The sequence below is a fragment of the Pyxicephalus adspersus genome, chromosome 4 (genome assembly GCF_032062135.1).
Source record: "Pyxicephalus adspersus chromosome 4, UCB_Pads_2.0, whole genome shotgun sequence".
Lineage (NCBI taxonomy): Eukaryota > Metazoa > Chordata > Amphibia > Anura > Pyxicephalidae > Pyxicephalus > Pyxicephalus adspersus.
The window spans coordinates 58,619,729-58,644,525 of record NC_092861.1 but is presented as its reverse complement, the minus strand read 5'-3'; the positions used below and the strand labels follow the sequence as shown (position 1 = coordinate 58,644,525).

The window sequence follows — 24,797 nt, the reverse complement described above, 5'->3', positions numbered from 1 at the left end:
ATTGAATTTTAATTTATAATTTTTTTTTCATATTTGCTGTAAAATAAAAATGGCTATAGCAAAAAACATCCATCCCTTCATCCCATCCATACCCTTTGCCTTCGACATCAGTGTTCTCCCAACCCCTTTTACCCGGGCATACCACCCAGCATTTTTCAGTAACCACCCTGCTATTTTTGGGTGGTTACTGAAAAGTTTGATTAAAATACAGGGGCCTTCGCTCGCCTACAGCTTTTTTTTCCACCCAGTTTAAAGAAAAAAAAAAAAGTAAGTGCTGGAGACATTTCTCATGGATTTTTCTCCATCCTGACTTATTTGCATCACACAATTGCTGCAGATTTGTAAACTGTAAATCCTTATTATGGATCTCCTGTTCTAACACATCAAATCTCTATTGATTAGAGTTTGTGCAGGCCATTTAAATACAGTGAAAAAGTTTGCACCAGAAACCAGTTTGAGATGATTTTAGCGTTTTGACATGGTCCATTATCCTGCTGGTAGTAGCCGTCGGATGATTGCTACTCTGCGGCCATAAAGATATTGACTTCGTTAGCAAGAATACGTTTGGCATGGGCATTTAAGCTATGCTGAGTTGGTACTAAGGGTCTCCAAGTGTGCCATGTAAATATGATACCATCAAATTGATACAAGTCAGGATGGATTCATGCTTTCACGCTAATAAATCAAATTTTAACCCTACCATCTGAATGTTGTAAAAAATTAAAGAATTGTCAGACCAGGCAGTGTTTTTGCAATTTTCTTTTGTCCAACTTTGGTGTGCCTTTATGAATAGTGGCCTTATGTGCTTGTTCTTAGTGGATTGGGTGTTCAGTGATGCTTTTCTTCATACCTCAGTTGTAAGTTATTTGAGTTTCCGTTGCCTCTCATCAGCTTAAACAAGTCTTACTATTTTTCATTGACATCAACAAGGCATTTCCACCAGAAGAACTTCTGCTGTTTACTTGCTTTTTTTTTTGATCATTTAGAACATTCTCTGCAAACACTAGAGATGATTGTGTGTGAAAATCCTAGATCATGAGTTTCTGAAATACTTTGACCAGACTACTGGCACAACCAACTATGCCATGGTTAAAGTTGTTTTAAATCATAAAAATGTCTATATGCCTCAATGCATTGAATTGCTGCAATGTTATTGATGGATTAGAAACAAGCAGTTGTACCTATTAAAGTGTAGCATCTGTTTGCAATTGTGTATGTTTTACATTGAAATTCACATGGTAGATATGTTATCTACATTCCGTTTTACAGTAATCTATGCACTCCTGTGTGCTAATATCTGTTAGGTGTTGGCTCATGTAACTTCCGTTTCACATTTAGTGTAAAAATGCAGGTTGTTTGTCAGAACGTGTACTGCAATTCCCAGGATTATTGTCTTGCTAAGCCTTAAATCACAATTCCAACATTTCAGACACTATATCAATATCTGATTCTGGCATCAGAATTAAAGTATATGTAAATCTGAACAATTAATGTTTCCTCTTTGCTACCTTTTGATACTGTTGACAGTGTTTTGTTTGTTCTAGAAGTGCCAAAAAAATCATGTTGGAAATGCAGAGCTGTCCTGTGCACATTTCTATCAAATTATCTTCCTAGTTCTTATGTTGAACTATGAAATGGTGTCTAGGGTGCAGGGTTTTTATAAAGATAAAACACATGAAAATGTGTATTAGAGGTGCACTACTTATTTTTAGGTCGTTGCCCTGGCATACACTTTAAATGAATGTTAGCTCTTCATATAAAGGCATTTTTGTTACATGATGATTATTCTTATGTATATATCGGCTTACAGCAACTTGCAGTCTAACTTCACATTTAGCCTTAACAGTTCAATCGGCAAATATAGGGTTTTGATGTAAAAGTACCCACTTCAACCACCACGTGAGGTGGCACAAGATTTTTGACATCTTTTATCAGAGCTAAGTTTATCCATATGCAATTTAAAAGTCTCTCTTGAATGAGCATTAAATAAAGATAATAGAAAAAAACCTTCTCATTTATTCAGGGGATTGATTATCTAGTAGCAGGCACATTAAACTGGACCTGTCCCTGTAATGTTGAAGACATTTCACAACTTTTGAAGCAGCTAATTAGTTTATCAGTATGAAAATACCCCCAGCTTTTTTTTCTGCACAACACAAACACCTTAATCCAATCACCATGAAATGTGACACTGCAGATGCAGATTTTCCCAGATTAGGTTTGTTGAATGTTCCTGTTTTATTAACATAATCCCATTCTTGGTGTCAGGTCATCTGTATGTGTTAAATCAAACATGGGGTATGTTAAAACAGGGTGGTTCAACAAATGTTGGAGCCCCTGGTCTTGGACAACCAACATCTGCAGTGTCACATTCCATGTTGACTGAACTGAAGTGTGTGTGTGTGTGTGTGTGTGTGTGTGTGTGAATGCTGGGGTATTTTCCTACAATGGTAGCACAGATTAAACTTCTTGGAAAGCTGCAAAATCTCTTTAATGTTACTTGAACAGATCAATTGAATTGTGACTGACCACTAGATATCTTGTTAAACATGTTTCCAAACCGTACACAGAGTAAATGTATTTGGCTCTTATTTTGATGGACATACACTAAGCAGTCACCTGTAGTGGTAGTGATTTTATTGGGATAATGGTATAATTTATTCAAAAGATATTTTACAAAGTCTGTTTTCATTATAATCAGTGGTGGTCTTTCTGCAAACTTACTGTCCATGGACAAAAAAAAGTTACCTGATCTGAGCATAATTGCCTAGACTAGGCAGTAATTTTCATTACTTTGGAATATCATTTTGTAGACTCAAATGGCCTGGTAAATATTTGTGAAAGTGGCTTATGGTGCATGAGGTTTAATTTCCTGAATTAAATTGTAATACAATCACAATACTTTTATCTGTAAAAACTAATAGGATATAGTAAATATCCATAAGAATTGGTTGCCTAAAAACTCAAGACTTCCAGGATCAAATTGCTGTTCACATGTTGTGGAAGTCCTACATTAATTTTTTAGTTGAATGGAAGGGTTGAGTCCTGTGTTAGGGATAACGGGGAAATGGGGGGGGGGGGGGGGTTAGACAGGCTGGTTTTGGGAAAAGCTGTTGCCACTTCTAAAATGCCTTTCCTCAAAGAGGCTATTTAAAAATAATTAGCTAATATCTGTGATTCCAGTCATCAACACACATACTTTTTTTTTGTATTAGAAGAAAAGTGTGAACATTGTTTTGCCTAAATATACCGTGAGCCCCTGGAGCTTTCCATAAGCTGAACATCCTTCAATGTAGACAACTTTGGACTGCAGTCTAACCAGCCTGAAGGGGGGACAGCTCAGGGGCGGAACATTGCAAGGTGGTGGTAGACATCTTACTTGATTTTTACTATCTGCTGGCTACAGATTGACAAATATGACATATTTATAACCAACTATGTCTCCTGTGCTACATGTTAGATCTAATTATGTAGACTTCATGGCCCACAGATTTTGGAATCTGCTTGTGGTGGAAAATTGTAACAAAATGCTATTTGGAAATTTAATAGACTAAATTCAAAATGTGTGCTACTCTCCTATCTCCATTTCCTGGTCATATGTTAAGTTTGAGCAGCAGTTTGTTCTCAAAAGATAGAGAACTGTGGAATCCAATTTGCACACTCTGTGCCTGCTCACAACTTGTGAAACCCCTATGGTGTAAATTCAGTACAGATTTGTGTATGCATCTACCAAAGATGTAAGTTCCACAGGTTGGCACAGTTCAGAGTAGGGCTGTGTACTGGCAAGAATCTGGCGATTTGGTATATTGTACCTAAACACAACCGTTTACATGTCTACTACAAAATGACTTGATTTGATATTAAAAGGATATATTCAGTCCTCGTTGTGCTTGGTCTTATAGTGCATTGAACATTGCACAAGCTTTCAAGATTCTGATGAGGAACAGAGCTGATTTTTGTAAGATGTGCAAATACACAGAGCACAAAGCTGTCACTAATCGAGGGTGGGAATACTTGTTTAACAACCTACCTTGGCTAGAGACGGATGTCGAGAGCTTTTCCAGGTATGAATTGAGTTAGCCAGTCCACGTCTCCTTTTCTTTTGCGTGTCTCTGAACAAGCACCATCTACAGGCGGAGTCTGGAGCCAGATTGATTTTAACATGTAAAATTTTTTCAGCCAGGTTGGGCGAAACTACCTGTGTGGTCAACAAGTGGGTGGTCAACAATGTTGGTTTTTGTCATTAGGCATCTAGCAATCTCAAGAATTCGGACCACTTTCTATCACCTATTCTTTCTATTTTGTGTTGGGCAAAGATTTTGACTTTTTTCACATCTATAGTAATAAAAACCCACAAAACTACCCAGGTACCCCACACGTCAAACCCCCATCTTTTTAGGTATTTTGAGTTTTGCAGATTGCAGGTAGCCAAACAGAAATTTACCCAATTTTGGCAAAAACAGTTTGTAAACATTGCTGTAATGCACATTCTCACGGATACCTACCCAACTGTTTTTGAGAGTCTGGGAACTCTGGATCCAATTTTTTCATTCCTACCTGGTACATTACTCTGGTTTTAGACTTATTTTGAAAAAAATAAGACCTCTGACACACGTATTTTCTCCTTTTATTATCACCATTTATCCTCTTCAATCACCTTTAGATCCTCCACTTTATTTCTGGCCGCTCACTTGTCTTATGAGAACGCAAACCATGTTCCACTAGAAGACCCTTTTTAGCTTTGTTTATATATGTCTTAGCTTTTATGCTATTTTTTTATTCATTTTTTGCAGGTAATTCCTATGTTGCCAAGGTTACTTTGTGAAGAGCTTTGCAGCCTTAACCCAATGGCAGACAGACTTACCTTTTCTGTCATATGGAAAATCACACCACAAGGAAAGGTTAGTGTAGAAGGTCATATGTAACATATGTTAAATGTAGCAAATCTGTTACTAAAATTTTTTTTTGTGGTTATTTATACTCCCCTATACAGATCCTGGAAGAGTGGTTTGGGCGAACTGTTATCTGTTCCTGTGTAAAGCTAAGCTACGACCATGCACAAAGCATGATTGAAAACCCAAACAAGCTGCTTAACCCTGAACAGTTACCTCCTGTTTCCCCCGAACACACCATTGATGAAATCCAGAATGCAGTACTCAATCTCCACCATATTGCCCAAAATTTGCGAAAGCATCGATTTGAAGAGGGGGCTTTGAGACTAGACCAGGTGAGATTTTTTTTTTTTTTTACTAATTTTTTATTTTGTTTGTTGTGCAGTTGTAGAACTTCCAAGCCAATCCTATTGTGTTGTCATCAGAATGATAGGTTTAGTGTTCATGTACAATTTAAACTGAAATTTAAATTGAAGGATCTAACTATTCTCCCCGAGAAAAATTCTTCTAAAAATTGCTTATAAAATCTTTATATACACACTTGCTGCCATCCATTATGTGTGGACCCTTATTAGCCTTTTTTGCCCCATAAAAAAGTTATCTTTTAAAGTTTTAACTTCTGCTAAAGAAACACTAAAAAATAGTAATGAGAAAGCTAATATTAATGGGTAACCCTTGTTTCTGGGAAGTTGGGTTGCGGTGTGTGTCTTCACGAAAAGTATTTTATTTTTTTATCCCCTCTGTATTATCACATGGTAATTATCAAATGTTTTACTTTACAAAGGAATGCACATATACCAAAATCATATTGTTTTTAAAATGTGAATGATCTTTTGGTGAGTTGACTACAAATGGCAATAAGCGCCCGTCACAGGTTTGTGCTCATTGTTGACTGTGTATCTTTAAAGGTTTATCCCTCATGCAAGATATTAGAACATTTCTACAATAGTAACACTACAATACAAATTTGACAAATGTTTAACCCTTTCCCAGTCTATACTAATATAAAAAATGTTATAAATCTAAACTTTGAATCTAAACTCCGGACAGTACAGAAATGTATGAAAGTTTTATGCATTTAAAAAAAATGTTTCAGGTTTAACTTCCAAGATTAAGGAATAGCACAAAGGTTGACCACCTCAAAGCTGTGGGTTGATACATGACCTAAATGGTATAGCAGCTCTCCATTTAACCAAAATGGATCTTAATCATTAGATCACCTTATTGTGGAAAAACTGTGTGTTTATAAATGTGTGGTTTACCACAAAGTATTTTTAAAACTATGTGCACAGGTCGTCGCTTCCAACACGCACACCCATTTTGTTGTCACATTACAACCTGAAATTTAACTGTAATTTGTGTGGGTGTTGGGAGCCATCTGATTTACACAAAATGTTTTCCCTGAACAATATTTTTTTGTGACACAAACAAGGCAATAAAAGGGTAATCTTTTGCTGCAGGTATAGCTGCAAATCTTCTGGAGTATGTCTAGTATGTTAGTACCACATATAGCCACAGGGATTTACTCATTCCTCAAAGCAAAACTGCCCCAACACCTTCAAATTTAATGAAGTTGTGTTGGTGTGCATCAATCCTAGTCATTCCACACATTCTCAATTGGATTGAGGCCTGACCCTTGAGTAGACCATGTTTCTCTGTAAGCCACTCCAGTGTAACATTAGCAGTATGTTAATGGTCATTGTCCTACTGGACGGTGAGCCTTTGTTCCAATTTTCACATTTCTGGCAGGCTAAAACAAATTTTCCTTACAAATTACCCTATATTTATCATATTTTCTTTTATTCCTGACCAGTTCTATTTCTTTCATTTTTAGATGAAAAATATCCCCACATAATGGTTCTGCCACCACCATGCTTCCCAGTGGGAATGGTGCTCTTGGTCATGAGAAATATTGGGTTTGTGCCACACATGGCATTTCCTATGGAGGCCAAAGAGTCTAACCGTAGTCCTAGTTGGTCAGAAAACCTTTGTCTTTCATGATGCCCATCTTTGGAGTGTAGAGTTTACACTGGTCTTAGGATTCAAATCTTATGTCTACTATGGGTCTCACTCCTTCAGTGAAATCATTGGTGTAAATGCCCTACTTGCCTTTTGTGAGTTTTGGTGGATGTCCTTTTGTCAGGTTTATAGTGGTGTCAAATACTTCTTTTTAGTTTTTCTATTTTTTTTTTAATATATATAATTTAATGGAACAAGCAGAGGAGGATGTTTATTTTTGCAAGGAAATGTAAATTTCTAAAACAAACAAAACCTCTCTATACACTGTATTTATATTTCTGGTTTGCTGTTCTTGTTAGTGATAGACCAAAACTTCATGTCTAAAAGAATTATGGCAATGTGTAAGTAACCCTTGGTGCCAAAAGCTTCCAGGATATATGCAAAATCTTAAGTAAATTCACACTAATGAAAGTATTGAAATACATATATGAACGGCAATTTTAGGAAATATTTATTATATATAAAACATTTTTATGACTTCATTTCAAAGACCTATACTTTGACACAATTTTACCATGATTGTTTTTAAACATACTACTTAAATCTGTGTACTGCCTTTAAGTAGGAATGAAACTTTTTAAAAGTAAAATTACCGGCAAATGTACGATACCTGTGCAACTTTTACACATCAATGTTTTGCATGGTTCAATGCATTCATCTAGTTTAGCTGTCGCTGAAAAGAGATTCAGTCTTGATGATGAGTTTATCAGGGTTTCATCCTGCTGCACGCCAGCACATGTCCCCCGTTTCTGCAAATTCCATACTTCCTATACTGTGGAATGACATAATAGCTCATTTTGGTTCAGACATAGCATTCAATGTCTGTCAGATAATTGTCACTTTTATGTTTAAAAAAAAAGGTGTAATATTTAAAATCTACTTAACCTGTATCATAACAAAATAATTTCATATTTTATATTGACTGTGTAAACAATTCATTAAATGAATATTGTTCTCCAGTGCATGTATAAATTAGAAAGTAATGGGACTGTTAAAAAGAGCAGCACTAAAATATTTGTGTATCTATAGGCTTTGTTGTCAAACTTCTTGCTTGGGCTTGACTTTGAAGGCCAGTGGAACCAACTTCAAGCCTGTGCTGCTATGCTGTATTTATCTGCATCTGTAGAGTGCAAGCGGAAGGCACGTATGCATATTCAGTAATGCCTTTGTTCTTACACTGGTATTAGAGACTGAACTGTTCCTGGTAGTTCTGTGTCATGGATAGTTGCATTAGCATCCACAGTCTTGTTGTGCATTACATATCAAGCATGACTTTTCAGGTCTTTTTCTGGCATCTCTGGGCTCGTCGACACGAAAGAACTGGTGGGCGGTGGCCAGTGGAGCAAATGAGTGTGCAAGCACAGGACTTGGTGTGTTTGGCCAGGTAGAGCCAAAGTCCACAGCACTAGCACCTCTTAATCTGCATTGCAGTATAATAGCAGCTCTGAGGTAAGCAGAAGTTAAAACTGATCATATTTTTAGTAGGTAGCTTAGTTAGGCAATGTGCATACATTTTCAATGTGCATTGGAATTGTATTAAACAATTTCCATAGGTGGAGAAGTCTACAAAACTCTGTAAGACTGAGGGTCAGGTGCTAATTTCCACCCATTTTTAGGTATTGCTGAGGGAATGAATGTGAACTTGGTTCTTTTATTCTTTTATTGTGTTTCTTGTTTTAGGTGGTGGTTACACTTCTGCTGTCTCTTGTTTCTGTTGCTGTCTCCCTATTGTTTCACCTTGGGAAATTTGTAAAGCTTTCTGTTGCATCTCTTGTACAGGAAGTAAAGGAAAATGTCCCTAATAGTACACACAAAATAAGCTATGGTTTTGGTTATACATACACTTTAACTAGTTAGGCCCTTTACCAAATGTTCTGTAACTGCAGAGGGAGTACAATCAATTGTCTTTATTGTTTGACACCTTGAGGAAAGTTGACTGTAACCAACCTCTTCTATGACAGCATAGTTTACCGAAAAGAGTACCCACAAGTTTAGTATATTTGAAACTTTTTAAGTTACCTATTTTTTTTTTTTTTGGCAAGTGTTTACCCAAGGCCAATCAACTGTAAAAATGTCCAATGCGTTTAACCTTTAGTATAGCTATATTCTTTTTCCTCTAAGTTTGCTTTACAGATAAGCTATCTCATTTGTACAAAGTCATAATCTATTGGCTTGGTCAGATGGCACGCATTGGTATACCTGTATGCAGAGGATGTTTACTTGCTCAGTGTTAAACTTCTAAAACCTCAACAAAGCTGGAAAAATATGGCCTAACCTGTGTTATGCAGAATGATTTGACATTTCATTTCAATATTGCAGATAATAGTGCAACCTATGACATCCTTTTCACCAACTCGTTCACACCAGGTGCACTGGGCTACTTAGGGCAGCAGTGCCTAATACAAGAAAAGGGAGATTACACAGCTAGCAATGACCCATACTCTCCCAGCAAAAAAAAAAAAAAAAAAAAAGTTTGGTATATTAAATGAAAACATGGGTTAACAATAGTGGTATACCCCCTACAGATTTCATCTAACGATAATCTAGGCGATAGCCCCTATGTTCAGAACTATAATCAGGTTTGAATTTCAGGTAAAGGTAAGGTTCATGAAAGTGGGTTTTTGGCATTAAAATACAATATGTAATTAAAGAAATTTACAAGCTTAGGTTTTCCACAGGTATGTTACAGTTTTTTCTATTTATTACACAAGAAAAGTGCCTAAACATGCAGATGTGCATTCTCATCCTATATTGGGATTCCCATCACTTGATGCGTTTCGCCCTACTTGACTTCCTCAGTGGATAGGGGAATGTGATCCACTCTGTGTGAAATACCTATATGTTAAGACACTTCTTGGACCATTTCGTAATCCTATAGAAGATTGTTTAGGATCCCTTAATTACATGGGGGGGGGGGAGACACAGCCTCCCCCTGTGTGTAGCTGTACCTAAGTATCGGTGTTGGTTTCCAGAAAGTTGCAGGGAGCCTTCTTTGCTTTAGTAGTCAAGTTGCTAAATCCTCTAAGGGTTGTTGTTGTTTTAACTTGGACTGTCCTCAGAACTGCTTACTAAGTGCTTAGGAATTGCTGCAGGCTGCTGCTTTTGTTTGGAAGATACCAACAAGTAGCATTCGATTTAGTATGGTGGTTATGTAAAAAATTATTCCCCTGTCAATTCACTCTTGACGTCTGTGCGCTTTAGCAAGTGGTCACTGGGTGGCAGAAAGTCATTGTTTAAATAGGAACTAAAATGAGAAATTAGAACTCTTCTTAGCAAGTTTTGAGAATTGACAGGTATACCGGTAATTTATAAATAGAGCCCCTAGTGTTGGGTTGCTGGTTTAAATGTGGTGAATGGCATCCTCCAAGCCGCAGCACTCTTCATGTGCTGGGTTGTACTTGTGTGATCACGCCCCTTTGTGTTCATCCATGCCTACCTTAATGCAAGAAAACCCACAGCCGAGGTGATACAACCAACTGTTCAGGGGACCAGTTACTTCTGGTGGGGAGAGATCCCTCATCGTACACGGCTTTCGTTACTGTCCTAATTGGTTGATGAGCACTTTGTCTCTCTGAAATTGCAGCATGAGAAAAGGGGAGGGATGGAGGGGGAGGAAGGTGATCAACAGAGGAGGGAGAAGCTGTAGAGCTGTTGACAGATTTTCCCCAATGAATGAAGTCTGAAATCTTGGTGGCTCTTAAGAGGAAAAGGGGTCAAAATAAAATTTGTGTTTTTGGGTTAATCAAAATAAGTGGATATTCATAAATTACATTACATTCACTTTAGAGTACATAATGGATTACAGAAGGGATCTATTAGATAAATGCTTAAGGCGATTTGGTACTTTTAAATCATTTTTACTTGGACTAGACTACAAAAATGTTTACAATGTTGGTTTGACCTTACTGCATATAAATGATAATTGGGGATACCTTGTGTCACAATTTTTTTGGAGTGTTCCTTTAGTGACAATGGTTAGGGCCCATTACTTGGTAAGGTTTTTTTTGGGTCTACAGGATATTTGTGAATTCATGTAGTACATCCAAAATTTTTTAGATTGCATTTGAGTAGTGGTCACAGTTGTGGCCATGTGGTAATAGTATGAAGTGACTAACAGATGTTCGTATCAATATGTGATATATGTAAACCCAGCTATATTGTTTATAAAGTGGTGGTTTTCTTGTTCATGATCATAGGAAGGGTTTGTAACTGATAATGTTGCTCAAGCCCAGGTAGTTTGTGGCATTTCACAAAAATATCCATTTTTTTTCTATATTAGTTTTTTGTCTCTTTTTTGCAGGACCACTTCCAAGGCTGAGATTACAAAAAGTCAGGGTTAAAGATGTGTTTTAAGCTCACATAGTAGCTGGTCACAATTTTACTGTTTGTAATTGAATAGATGTGCTCATATATTCCTACATAGAAACAGCTGCATTTGCAAGAGATGAAGTAAATAACTCCAGTCATGGAACAGTTAACGTTCTGTTTGTTTATCCACTGAACCATTGGGTAAAACATTTATCAGGCTTTCCTTTACCTGCTGTAGATGCCACCAGTTTAGATAGATAACCATACCGTGTAGGCATTTGGTTTGCATAGTGGCTTTTAACTTCGGTGTCTTTCAAAGACTGTGGTTTATTTAGGGCAGCAGTGCCTAATACAAGAAAAAGGAAGGAAATTACAGGACTAGCAATACCCATGCTTTTCTAGCAGGAAAAAAGTCTAATATATGGATGATTGACTCTTAACTTCTTTTTCAGTTTTCAATATCCTAGATGTTCATAATGTTTTCTATTGAGGACTTTGTATATACTTTTCAGAAAGAAAAGAATGTAAGCCTCCATACTTATGCAGCTCACGGACACCTACGCATTCCACAAACTCCAAAATAGTCCTTGGGCATTTTACTCATGCTACTGGGCCCAATACTTTTCCTGCACACCTGAAACCCATCTTTTAAACCATCCTACTCTAACAACATTTTTTCCTATAGACAGCCTAGCCCCCATCGCATACACAACCAAAACCTATTCCATGCACAATAGGCGTGTGCCCCTGAAACCCAGCCTTTGATAGCAAGAAGTATCAGGCATGCTGCATAAAGAGTACAAAGTTACCAAATCTGATATGTCGCTGTGCTTTTGAGCTGTTGTAGTAAACCTCTTGTTGAAGATGGTGGCCGTCCATGTGGAGCAACTGCTATCTATTTTAAACCAGTCCTTATTGATATAAACTATGTTCTTAGTCAATTGCACTTAATAAGAAAACATTGTTATATTATAGTGCACCAAGGTAACATACTGCATGGAAAGTTTCTTTTTATATGTGTGCTCCTTGTAAAACTTGTTTACATTAGTTGTGGAGCCATTCTGTATTTTACAACAATCCTCTTTTTCATACATATATGGAAACACTGTATATGGCTAGTGTAATAAATTTCAGAGAACTAGCAGTGTAATGTAATTCCTAAAGGTGGGGCTAACTTAATTGTCTCAGTGACTGGCAGAAGGGGGCTTGATGGCATTATTATTGTGATATCATCTGTATTAAGCTGACATTCCTGGAAGTTTGTGTTGGATATGACTTTTAAACATCTTCAACCACGCCTTTTATTCAAAGAAAGGAACAATATCTCTTTGATAGTTATTGTTCTGATATATTACATTTTTTTCCAGGCAGCATGATTAATCTTGCGCGTATGTGTTTTTAAAACTGTTAAATATATTTGAAATGGGTTTTCCTAATCCGCTGGTACCTGGCAGATTCTAAAATTAAGTCCCACATTGTGAAGGATTAAATAAAAATAGGACAAATCCCAAAAAATTGTAGTTAACCCCACTTTAACTCTAATTTTTATAGTTTAAATTTTAGTTAACCCTCATTACCAAACTAGTTTCCTTTCTTAAGCTACGTACACACATCAATAATTCTCGCTCGATAATTGGCTCAGGACAAGAATCTGGCATGTGTACAGACCGTCCTGGCGGATCCATGGACGACGAACAATCCTAATGCAAGGGAAGGGGGAGAGCGCACAGCGGGGTGCCGCTCCCTCTTTCTTCCCCTCCCCTCTGCATAGAGCAATACGGTGGTGTATGTACAGCACTTGTTCATGCATAGTGCAGTGCTTAGTTGTTGGAAAGGATCGTGAAAGATCCTTTCCAATGACTATAATTGCAAGTGTGTATGCGGCTTTACACTGGAGGGCCCAAACAGTATGCAACCAATTTTGCAACATAGGAGAGTTTCTGTAAATAATGCCTTGCATTGTGTAAAGGAAGGTGGATTGTGCCACTGTGAAAACCAATCAAAACCCAAAACTGAACAATTAAAATTGATAACAGTTGGGTTTGTAAACAAATAAAAGCACTGTATAGATGCAGAGTGGTGGACAATGTTTAGTGGGCTGTATGTGGTTGCATAAGTCTTGTATCTACATTAGAAAGTTGCATGGCTTGAAGTCATAGGAGTTTTTTGTACTGGGCAGGAAACTAAAAAGCGAGGTCCTGGCTATGCGGATAGATAGGTACACAATTACAGTTTAGCACAGCTGCACAATAGGTTATTGAATCTGAAAAGTTCAGATGTGATAAGCACAGATCAGTAATCTGTTTACACTAAACTATTAAAAAAAAAAAGTTTAGTGGAGCTTTAGGGGTGTCTAAAGACAAAAAGCAGCAGTAGCAGTTTTCTTTCAGAGTCTCTCTATTTTAAACCCTGTATAGATGATTCTTTTTCAGAGCAGACTGCCAGTGAAGAGGGAAGAGAAAGACTTGCTGCTTGAGTATTTTAGCTATCCAGTTCTGATAACATAGTCAGGAAAACATGAGAAAAAGAGCACCTCCTGATGGCTGGGCAATAAATATTGGTAAATAGAATTTTTTCCTTGTTTTATTCCCTTTTAGCTGCTTAGGACCAATTGTAAAAATGGTAATGGATGGGTTAACAGATCCTTTAACTATTGTCAATTGATTGGTAGACAACTGGATAACTGCCGGTGGATCAAATTGAATGCTGTGTGTAAACCCGCCTCCCAAAAGCCAGCTATGACTTTGAAACTCCTAATTTTAGCTTTTAAAAGTCTTGTAAAAATACAGCAGAATAAGACCAAATGTTAATAAAAACAAATGCCAAGACTTATTTCCTCAGCATGTTAAAAACAAGGTACCAGACAGAACAGCCTTATGCAAGAGCAAACAAAGGCAAGCTATGACAGAATGTACAAGTATAAGCAATTTATATTGGTTATTAATACATTTTTGATCACTGCATGCTGTCTTATTTCCATGTCTGTATGATTGTGTTACTTTTGTAGAGGTTAATAATGGCTCTGTGTGTCCACATATAAAGCAGTGTGTCTACTATACAATAAAATTAAACGCATGAAAAGGGCAGTTTTATTGCAGAGGGGAAGGCTGTTGTTCTGTTATAAAATAAACTTACCTGCCTGGTCACATTTTTTTTTATATTGTACACTGAGCTGCACATTGGGCATGCCAAGTTCCTACAGAACTTGTGCAGAATGAGCTGCACAAGTGTTGTGTTCCTATCTCTAGGGCTGTCCTAACCCCTTCTGGGACTGGGTTTGCTCATTTTCCCCAAAGAAATGGTTGCATAATTTTGGGGCCACCTAATTGAAAGAGGATTTTAGATTGCAAGCTCCCTGCCCATATACCACCGCTATAGGGGTTTTCCTTCAATTGTTAACAAGCAGTTCCTCTTAGTCTTTGGAGGCAGCAGGGGTGCAAAAGTGCAGTAAGATGCCAGACTGTCAAAAGATAGTTAACAAACCTATTTGGTACAGTTTAACCATTTTTTTTTTTTTGTAAGCGGTTTTGAGTTGAAAAAGGCTAGGCTGAACATATCCTAAATGACTTACATTGACAATAATGTCACAAATATGCATATATCAAGCTGTTGTATGATGGAACACAGATCATCCACCAATGTACAGTGTACTAATAAGAAATAAACTCAATCAGTTGTTTCTATTGCTTAGCCCAATTTGTTGTGCCAACAGTACTCTCCAGGAATAGATTCTGGAATGGAAGTGTTTTTTTTTTTTTTTTTTCCTCTTCCATTTCCGGATGATCTTTGGCTATCTTGATCAGCCGTGCCAGGATGAGGTAACTCCCACGCAAGCATGTTGGGAGTTTATCCCACCACATGCAAGGGAATGCTGGGTTTCTCTGGCAACGAAAGCTGACACTGTGCATGCAGCGGGATCAAGCAGGAAAGACACATTTCTGAAGGGACATCACCTGTCATACAAACTTAAAAGTTATACTTTAGTTTTACTTTAGGGGCACTGACTTAGATGTATTACATAGCCTGTTTGTTACTTTACATCAGGATCTCAAAAACTTTAAATCTTGATCTATTCACTTACTTTTTCTTTTTTCCTTTATTGGTGCTATACAAATCTACTGCATAAGTACTAAATGCTAATAAGATATTGAGTATATGTACATAAGAGCAGAGAACATGTTATTGTTTGAATATTCACCAGTTATCAAGCGTACAGAAGTTCATAGTTCCTGTGTTTACTATCCTGTATTTGTTCAAGTCCTGCTGAACTCCTGTTCAAATGGAAAAATTCCTTTTTTAGTGAAAATAGGTTTGCTGTTGGCCTCTCATACTGGCAACCGGTTTTCAGGTGCACATGGAAATGCAATCTAATGGCACGCACAATCCATTATTTCTAAATGATGTAATTCCACCTATGCTCATTTACATTGGTGATCTGTCCTATGCTAGGTAATCTCATGATGAATAAAGGAAAAAAGGTATGGTTTTATTTTTCATAACTTTTAATTCATAATAGATTAAAGCATAGCGAATAAAGCTGTCTGTTTGGCACATGTTATATCATTATAAACATGAAATGTGCTTAACATACGAGTTTACATTTAGCTTCCTTGAACTTGCTGGAAATGCCATTCTTAGGTAGGTTGATTAACATAGTATGCTGTGGTCGGTATCTGGCACATCTCAGTTATGAAGACTTTAAATAAACACATTGTCACTTTGCCATTTTTGCCAGTTTTGTCATAGTTTGCACCTTATGAACATTTAGTCTGACAAAAATACTTCCTGTCAAATGCTATACATGTGCCACACACTCCCTGTGTTAGTACAAGTTATCCACCCAACATAAAGTTTTCATACCAGTTTTTTCAACCCTTCCTTGGAATTTAGGTTTCTGCCAAGTATTTTCTTCTGTTTGAACTTTTTTTCTAAGATACTTTACATTTTCTTTTAGCTATTAATTTATGAAAAGATTTAATCACCTTTTTCCAAGCCCTTCACTTGTTTAGTCTGTTCCTATACTTTATTAACTTTTATTGTAAGTGATTTGTACAGTTGAGTTAAATATTTGAATAATTTAACCTCCCTAAACATTTTCTTGATTATTTCAACAGCTCTTGTGATTCCCCTATGCTTGTTGTGCATTGTAGCAAAGGGTAACAATTGTTGGCAATAGTATAGCTACTAATGTGATGGCCTAGTGCAAACAGAGTGCCCCATCTCTCATTTTTGCCCCTATGATTGTTACATCAACATGCCAAAGCATATTTTACACCTCTGCATAATATGTTGGCGTTTTTAAATACGGTTTAATAATAACTGCACTAACAATCATGGCTTCCTTGAGCATATCTTCTGCACAGAAACCAAGACCTTCCTGTCTGGTGCATTCTACACACTTTCGACCCCAGTTGCCAAGTCACTAAATAAATATCAATTTAACTAGATTTTCTTTGTGCTATGGTGCTTGTCTGTTGTCTTTGGTGTTAAGAAAGCATGGTTTTAAAAGGATTAGTTGTCTGTTATTGCCTATATTTATAACCTATTGGACAGTAATTTCCTGCCGGGCTAAATGAGACTGATTGGGATAGTGGAGTTTATTAGAACCTAAACTAACCTTTAAACAAAGTATGTCATTGCAACTTTTTAAACTTCTTGACCCAAGTCTTGGTACATCTTTGTCCTTCAATATACTAAGTCACACTGCTCTGCTTTTTACAGAGGGAAGTATAGAGAGAACATACTTCTCCATGGTGCTGAAAAGCTCATGGGAGACCAGGTACCACTTCCCATTACTTTCTGCATGCAAGTGATCTGCCTTTGATAGGAAACACATAGGCAATAACACTAGTAATAGATTTATTTTCAGCTGCTGAGACCCCTGCCATTACACCCCATCTAGTCAGAGTTTGAAGCTTTGCTGCATCTTCTCATCCTGTCCATCTCTCTACTTGTATATTATGCATTATTCCATGTGCCTCAATGCCTCCCTTTCCAGCCCCCAGCTTCTGTTTTGAATGCACTGTATAATGAAACTGTATTGACTTTTATTTACAACACTTATTTATCAGCCAAACTTCTGATGGTTAAGACATTATAAAAATCCAAATTACAAGAAATTTTATTTAGCAGTATAAGATATACTGTAGAAGATATAGTAGTTTAAGAAGATACCTAAATTTAACTACTTGTGTATTTTCTGCTATTACTTGTTTTAAAGGAAATACATTTAGGATTTTTTTTCCATCCGTATCAAATCGTTTAATGCCATTACGTGTAATTCCCTCACACTTAATCATGGAGGCCTTTCTTAATTCACTGATACTTGGTCAGTCTATAATTAAGTTATTAATTAAGATGTGAAGGCGTTTAGTTTAATTACCCTATAAAAGAGTGAGCTCTACTTTTTCTGCACCCATCTACAGTTTACTTAGGGGTGAACAAACTCCCAGGCCTTTATGGAACCTTTTCGTGTCAGTGATGGATGAGAAGTGTTTCAACCCAAAAGAACATCAAAGCAGGGATTTGCTGACTGGATGTAGAAGAAGGGGTTACAAAAGCAAGGGGCTGTCTGTACCTAGTGACCCATCAGCCAATGGTTTCTTATGTGTGTACACAACGAGGAAAGAGGAAGCCTCCCGCAGCGACTTTGAAAACAGGGAACACAAAAGCACTTTTGGGAAATGTGGCTTGCAGTTTCAATGCAGCTTCTCACAACCCATCCACACATCAAAATACCATTGCAGAGGTGAAGTTCTCAAAAGCCTTAAAATAGAACTTGTTGGGAGGGTTTGGGAGAGTCAAAGTTTTGGCACAAAAGACCTTTGGCAGCCTTTTCCTCAGAATACCAGAGCCTGTGGCGAATCACTTTAAGGATGACCCCCACGGGCATTAACACTCATTGTGCTTGTGTGGTTTTGTGCTGTGCGTGAGTGATGTTCTCTGTTGTGATGCAGTCATGCAGATTCCAATTATCAGACATTACCCTTCCCCACTTGTCAGCCAAGAGGCGACAAGGCACTTTTATACTGCCTAATGAATTTTTATGATCTTCCTCATTCTTACGTTTCTTTAAATAATGTGCCATGATGAGTGTCTGCTTGTTTATTCTCGAACAAATCTCCAATCACTGCTGGCAGAAAATACTGCTCCATGGCGCATTGTTGCTTTTGTTGACTTCTTTGTTTTTGACCGAAGAATCCCAAAGACCACAAAGATGGGGTTGCAGATTATAAAAAATGCATTTGTTTCTGTGTAGCCTTGTCTGAATTAGCTGGGCCACACATTTAAACTTCTGTGATGCCGTTGTTTTTCTTTTATGATCTGCATTTACTAGGCCCAAATGTTTTGGTATATACAAATGTAGGTCCATTTTTAGACTTTTTTTTCCCCATTATGTGACTTTTACTAAATGTATTGTTTTAGAGTGAATGTATGGTCAGCCATGGGATAGATGCTTTTTCAAAGGCAAATGATACATCACGCTGAAAAGGAAGCACATCGACTGTGTGTGTGTTGAATTGTAATTATATTTCTATAGGGCTGAACTGACTTTTGCTTATTGTCACATAGTATACAAATAGATATTCTATAGTCTACTAGAAGCTTTACTTTCATCTAAAAAAACTTCTATTTTGCCATGTTTATGCTGCCTCTGATTTTACAAATAAGTTTGCAAATAGGTCATATAAATCTTCAAAATTCCACATTCCACTGTTATTTTGTAATATTTTTGTATCTAGTTAGGAGGCGTCATTTTCGGTGCAACTTTATTCAAGTTAATTCATTTACCAATATTATGTACACTTGTTAGTTAATTGTTGGAATTGACCAAAATTGATATAAATGACTTGTATGTAAAGACCATTCTGTCTTCTTGGAAACAAGCTATAAACCTCATATCTGTGGAGACAGATGCAGTCCCTCAAACATCGAAGGATTGCATAACCGAGACAATGATTGATCTTCCATGAGTAGATGCCTGAGGATCATTAACACCTTGGCCAGTTTTACCACCTGGTGGTAGTTCCTGCTCAAACCAGTTTACTATAACTTCAGTCTTCCTGCAGGGGTATATGACAACAATCTCAAGCCTGGGACAAAGACTATCTGTGTGACCTCTTGATCAAGACTTCACCAAGGATGAATTAACAATGTGATTTCCTCTGGACTTGCAGCGGGGTGTGGTTTAAGGAGAGAAAACCCTGGTGGGTATGTGGGTGTGGGAGAGATTGACCATGTGCTCCTATATACCCTTTACCTTCTTCCCTTTTGTCTTGAAAAACATATGTATATAATATCCTAAGCTGTAAATAAATCTTTCCTTTTTGTAAGATCTATTGGTCCTTTAAAAACAAGGCACCTCATACAGAGCACATTCTACAGTTTAACAATCGCCAAAGATTTCTTAACCCACTTGTATATCAAATTCAGTCAAAGGTACCACACCCCAAACTTATTAGTAAAGGGTAAATATTTGTTAGTCCTGTTTTAGAAGTGAAGCAAAGCAGGACTACCTATATTGTAAGAAGTGATTTTCAAGTACCAAACTCTTAATTTAAAAATCTAATTTTTATTTTACAAAACGTTAAAACATCTTATTGAACATATACATTTGCACATATCTAAATGATTGATTTAATTATATTATCATGGTCTAAGTAGCTTTGGTAAAACAGTGGCTTCTGATGCTTTTAACAAGGATGAGTCATCAAAAGGAGTGCATAACGATTATGGCTGTTACCATCACTGAAGGGGCAGGAATTGTTAACGTAGATCTGGTCTGCTTCAACAGAATACCGTCTTTGTTCCAGAAAATGGATGCCATGACTTTTTTTTTTTTTTGGCTAATTTCTGTGTTTGGAACTTCGGCTGCGGGGACCTGCTGTGGTGCCATTTCTTTGACTCTTCCTTGGATTCAGGATTATTATATGTGGAGCCGGGTTTTATCCTCGGTCACCAACATAGCCAAAAACTCTTGTGCAGCTTCAAAATGGACCAAAATGGCTTTGGATGCTTCAACTTGTTTCTTCTTCTGATCATTGTTCAAACATTTCAGCACCCACTTCGCTGAAAGCTTAGGCATGTCTAGGATAGTGGTGATAACAAACCCAACACGCTCCTGTGAGATGTCAAGTATCTTGGCGATCTTATTTGCGGATATTTGCCCGTCCTCAATCAGCTCATGGACAGCATCCCAGGTTGCCAGGTCAGTTGAGGTTAGGGGGCGCCCACTGTGGGGCTCATCTTCCAAAGGTGAAATGCCCAGTCTTGAAATGAGATATCCAGTTTTTGACAGTGCTGTAGGAAGGACACTTCTCCCCAGTGTTTGTGACATCTCAGTGTGAATGTGCTTTGCTGACTTTACCTGGAGAAACAAAAACTTCATGACGGCCCGTAACTCCAAAGACATGAAACCTGCTTGTGCCTCTGCCATCACAGCTTCTCACTAAAATAAAAACGCTTTAAGAATCGCAAAGACCTGATATTTGCACAGTTACTTACTAAGGTATTAGGCTGTCATATGCCCTCACACATTTTTCTATTTCATCTGGAAGGAGGCAAACCCAGGAACTTCTCAGAACCCCCTCATAGTTTTGCTGGTCCCAGGTAGCTAGGACAAAATGGTCCTAACTTTTGATATGCCCAAGTTCAACCAAGCAGCTTCCAGGCAGAAGGTGTGCTCAACTACATGATGTGTAAGAGGTGTACTGTAAGCTGTGTATGTACATAGTGTGCCCATTCATTGAATGGTGTGTGTTTTCCATTTTAATTTCTTCTGTCTGTATTGCTTTTGTACACATTTCTTCACTTCCTGTCTATTGTATCTGTTCTCATAAAGTCCCTATTCTGAGTAATACTCACCCTTCAACACGTAGGCAGACAAATATTCATCATCACCTAAAGGTTTCAGGGTTATGTCTTTACCTGCAGTCTACATACTCAACAAGGAATGAATAACTTGGCACTGCTGAGGTGCTTTCTGTGCTCCCCCTTAGTGTAGCCCAAACCTTCTTCCTCCTAATATGTGAGTCAGATTCCATTTGTGCAAAGTTTTCCTGATTGGAAATCTATTTACAATTAAGATTTATATGTAAGATTTTTTTTTTTCTTAGTGACTTCAGTCAGTGGTTCTTTTTTACATTTTTGCCTGAAATACAGCCTTAATGAAGTATTGTGCAAAGTACTACAAATGTGGATCAGTGTCTTAAGATTTTCCCTATTGATTTCACATTTTATATTTATGTTTCAGTATTTTTGAGTTTTAGTTTAATAGAGAGATGAACAAGGTGATAGGAAATAACAAGTAACAGAGGAAAAACTCAAAAGGAGATAGAGATGGAGATAGAGATGGAGATAGAGATGGAGATGGAGATGGAGATGGAGATAGAGATGGAGATGGAGATAGAGATGGAGATAGAGATAGAGATGGAGATGGAGATAGAGATAGAGATAGAGATAGAGATAGAGATAGAGAGGACGACATTGAGAAGAAATAAGGGAATGTTGAAAGGGGGGAAACGGAGTGAACATAAAAACACCTAAAAGTACCACAGGTTGATTTCACTTTTTAAAATTAGTGTGTTTTTATCTCTGATAAATGTATGTATGTAGTAAATTTGGCCTTTTTTTTTGTATTCTGATTCATACAATCTAGCTTTAAAGCAGCTAGTTAGTTTGACTTTCTATGATAAAATAAAGTATTTTTTTAGGTAAACTTGTTAGTCTTTATTTGTTATACAAATATAATTTTCTGAGTGTTCTTAGTTCTTAACTGTATGTTCCCTGAATAATTGTTAAATATTGGGCCTTCAAAGGGGACTCTGCATTGTGAGTAAATTTTGCCAGGTGCATTGCAAAGCATTTAGTGGGACGTGTTTTATTTAAAATGCTTTGTATTGCATACTGTAAAACATCAGCTGCCTATGCTTACAGAATGGCTGCTTCCTAAAAGGCTTTTGAATATATTGTAACCTTTTTTGTTAACTTGCATAGTGGGAGTGTTAATTTATTTCAGAAGCCTCTACCTAAATAATAAATTAAGCTTCTCATGCTATATTTCCCCCTAAATTGTTTTACCGCAAACAGATCAAAGTAGTTTTAGAATTAGTTATGGTCAATGACGCTCAATTTTTGGAAAACCTGGAAATATATTAGCACTGTTACCAAGAGATTTTTTTTCCTCTTGCCTGTGGCTTGCAAATATGTTAATAGGGATTTTTAAAAAATCTATATTTTAACTATATATTGCGTGGGGAAGTAACTTTTATGTGTTTTACAAAATTGCCTAGTTAAACTCTTACACAAATAAAATGTATAGTAGAATTAAGGGACAAATACTAAACTTGCTATGAAGTTGCAGTGCAGTTCGTATTTTGATGGACATAGTTTATCAGGGTAATTGGCTAGCTAGGCTTTGTAAAGTCTTTTTAAAATCTAGATTTGCTTCCAAACATTGTGATGTGATTCAATTTATCATTTTGGATGTCTACAAGTTTTTAAAGTCACATACTTGCCCGTGGCTTTTCATATGTTAATTTTGCTATTAGTTTTGCTAATAATCCATCTTCTGCATTGCAAAGAAGGACATTGCAAAGAAGCCGTCTTGCTTCTCACAAATGTAATGTGTTCACTGTGGTAAAAATGTTGGTAAATTAAACAATCTAGACATGGTTTGCTAAACCCAAAGACTATGGCTGTCATTTTTTGTCTTGAATCAAGCAGACTGTTTATCTGTAAAGTTAAAGCAGAACTTTAGCCCTGCTTGCAAAATCTGTGAGCAGCTAGTTCTTTTTTGCAGAAGGGATATTACCAGTTCCGCTACCATATAATTAGGAAAAAAAAGCACCATGTTCTTCATAAGAATCCTGGCCTCCTCCAGGTGAATGCCAGTGCACATGCATGGATATTGTCAGCCTGGCCAAACATGATGGTCAAAGATCTACACAACACGCAAATGGGGAAGATAGCAGTGTCCATAACAGAAAGATGAAGGGTGAGTGTAAAATGTGAGCAGGCTGGTATGTGTATTATTGCAGAAGGGACATTCTGCAATAAAGGACCTGCCTTGTGGCAATTGTTTACATTTTTAAGAAATGTATTTTCACTTTAAGACGAGCAGCCATTGCTTCACAGTGTAATTTTTTTGATGAGTCTTTCTGCAGAATGCTGCTCAGTAGTTGGATTTCATATAATTCCCTCATGAATAATACTTTGAATGTATGCCCCCTTCCCCCAACAACAACAAAAAAAAAAAAATATGCTGCTTGATGATTGCCTGGCTTTTACACGACCCAGTCATACAACCAGCATTTAAAGAAATGGGGAAGTGGATTAAACCCTCAGCATAATGCTTTTGTGGAAACCTGTACCTACAGGTGATGTACAGTGCCAACTTGTTTTGATATATCCTCAAATAGAATGTGTTTTTTTTTCTATTTAAAACATTTTATGGTGATGAGCTAGAACTGTTTTATATGCATGTCATTTTGTTTTGTAATTTTTATATATTTTTTTTTTTTATAGCTAAAACTTTCATTTACTTTGGATCAAGAAAGTGGAATGCCTCAAGGATGCTACATTTACAATTACAGAGACAGTAACAAGTAAGTTATTAGTTGAATAAATTTAAATCATAAATAAAGGATAAATCTAGTAACCATTTAGAAAGGAAGTCAAAGGCAAGTGCGATGTGTTCATCTTGCTTACCCTCACACTCTGCACCTCCCTCAGTAGTTATCTGCTTAATTGTTTCTGGTCCGTATACTTTCTACTTCATGTGCCTGGTATTTTATTACTGTAATTAATTGCTGAAGTTGATGTCTTCTGGGTCAACTTGCACAAACGTTTTCAACAATTATAATAGCAAAGAATTGCATTGGTTGCTGAAAAGTACAACTTTGAGCCAAGCACAGAAGATTCCAATTTCAGAAAGTATCACTCAAAAATCTTAACTATTCATGTCATTACCTATATCAAACTTTTTCTTTCTAGTTGTTGTTTTCTTGCAGTAAAAGTGAGTCTGAAAAGGTCTTCTGGATTTTGTTTAATTTAAGTGATACCCTCACATTTATGAAATTGAGAAGACTGGGAAGATATATCATGAGAAAAACAGAGAATTGAAACATATTTCAATTATAAGGTTTTTCATATCTGGACATAAAAAATCACCTGGTTCTTAAAATATTGAAATCTAACTTCAGGTGTAAAACACACAATATATAGCACCATGACACCTAATGAAAATGTGAAGCAATGTATGTAAAATTAAGCACACACCATGATTCAGTAGCTTATAGAACCATCTTTATTAGCAGTAGCTTGAGATAATCTGTTTCTGTATGGCTTTATCAATCTCATGTCATTGTGAAGAAAATTTGGCACCACTCCTCTTTACAAAATTGCTTTAGTTCATTGGAACTGTGTGGGCATTCATTTATACACAGTTTCATTTATGGGCATTCATTTATGCACAGACTCCTGAGGTCCCACAATAGCATTTTTCGATCTGGTCTGGTTTTTGACTTGGCCTGTTTAACACATTTATTCTTTCTTTTCAACCTTTCTGTTGTAGAATTA

General features: G+C 36.9%; 1 protein-coding gene across 2 annotated transcripts in view; it reads left to right on the top strand.

Annotated features, from left to right (window-relative positions):
• Window positions 1–24,797, top strand: part of DIS3L2 (DIS3 like 3'-5' exoribonuclease 2) — a 157,719-nt gene that overhangs the window by 87,939 nt on the left and 44,983 nt on the right. For both annotated transcript variants that reach the window (XM_072408312.1, XM_072408313.1), the window contains 3 exons: window positions 4,794–4,901; window positions 4,994–5,227; window positions 23,745–23,824. In XM_072408312.1, coding sequence (XP_072264413.1) covers window positions 4,794–4,901; window positions 4,994–5,227; window positions 23,745–23,824 — 422 coding nt within the window. The remainder of the gene's footprint in view (window positions 1–4,793; window positions 4,902–4,993; window positions 5,228–23,744; window positions 23,825–24,797) is intronic.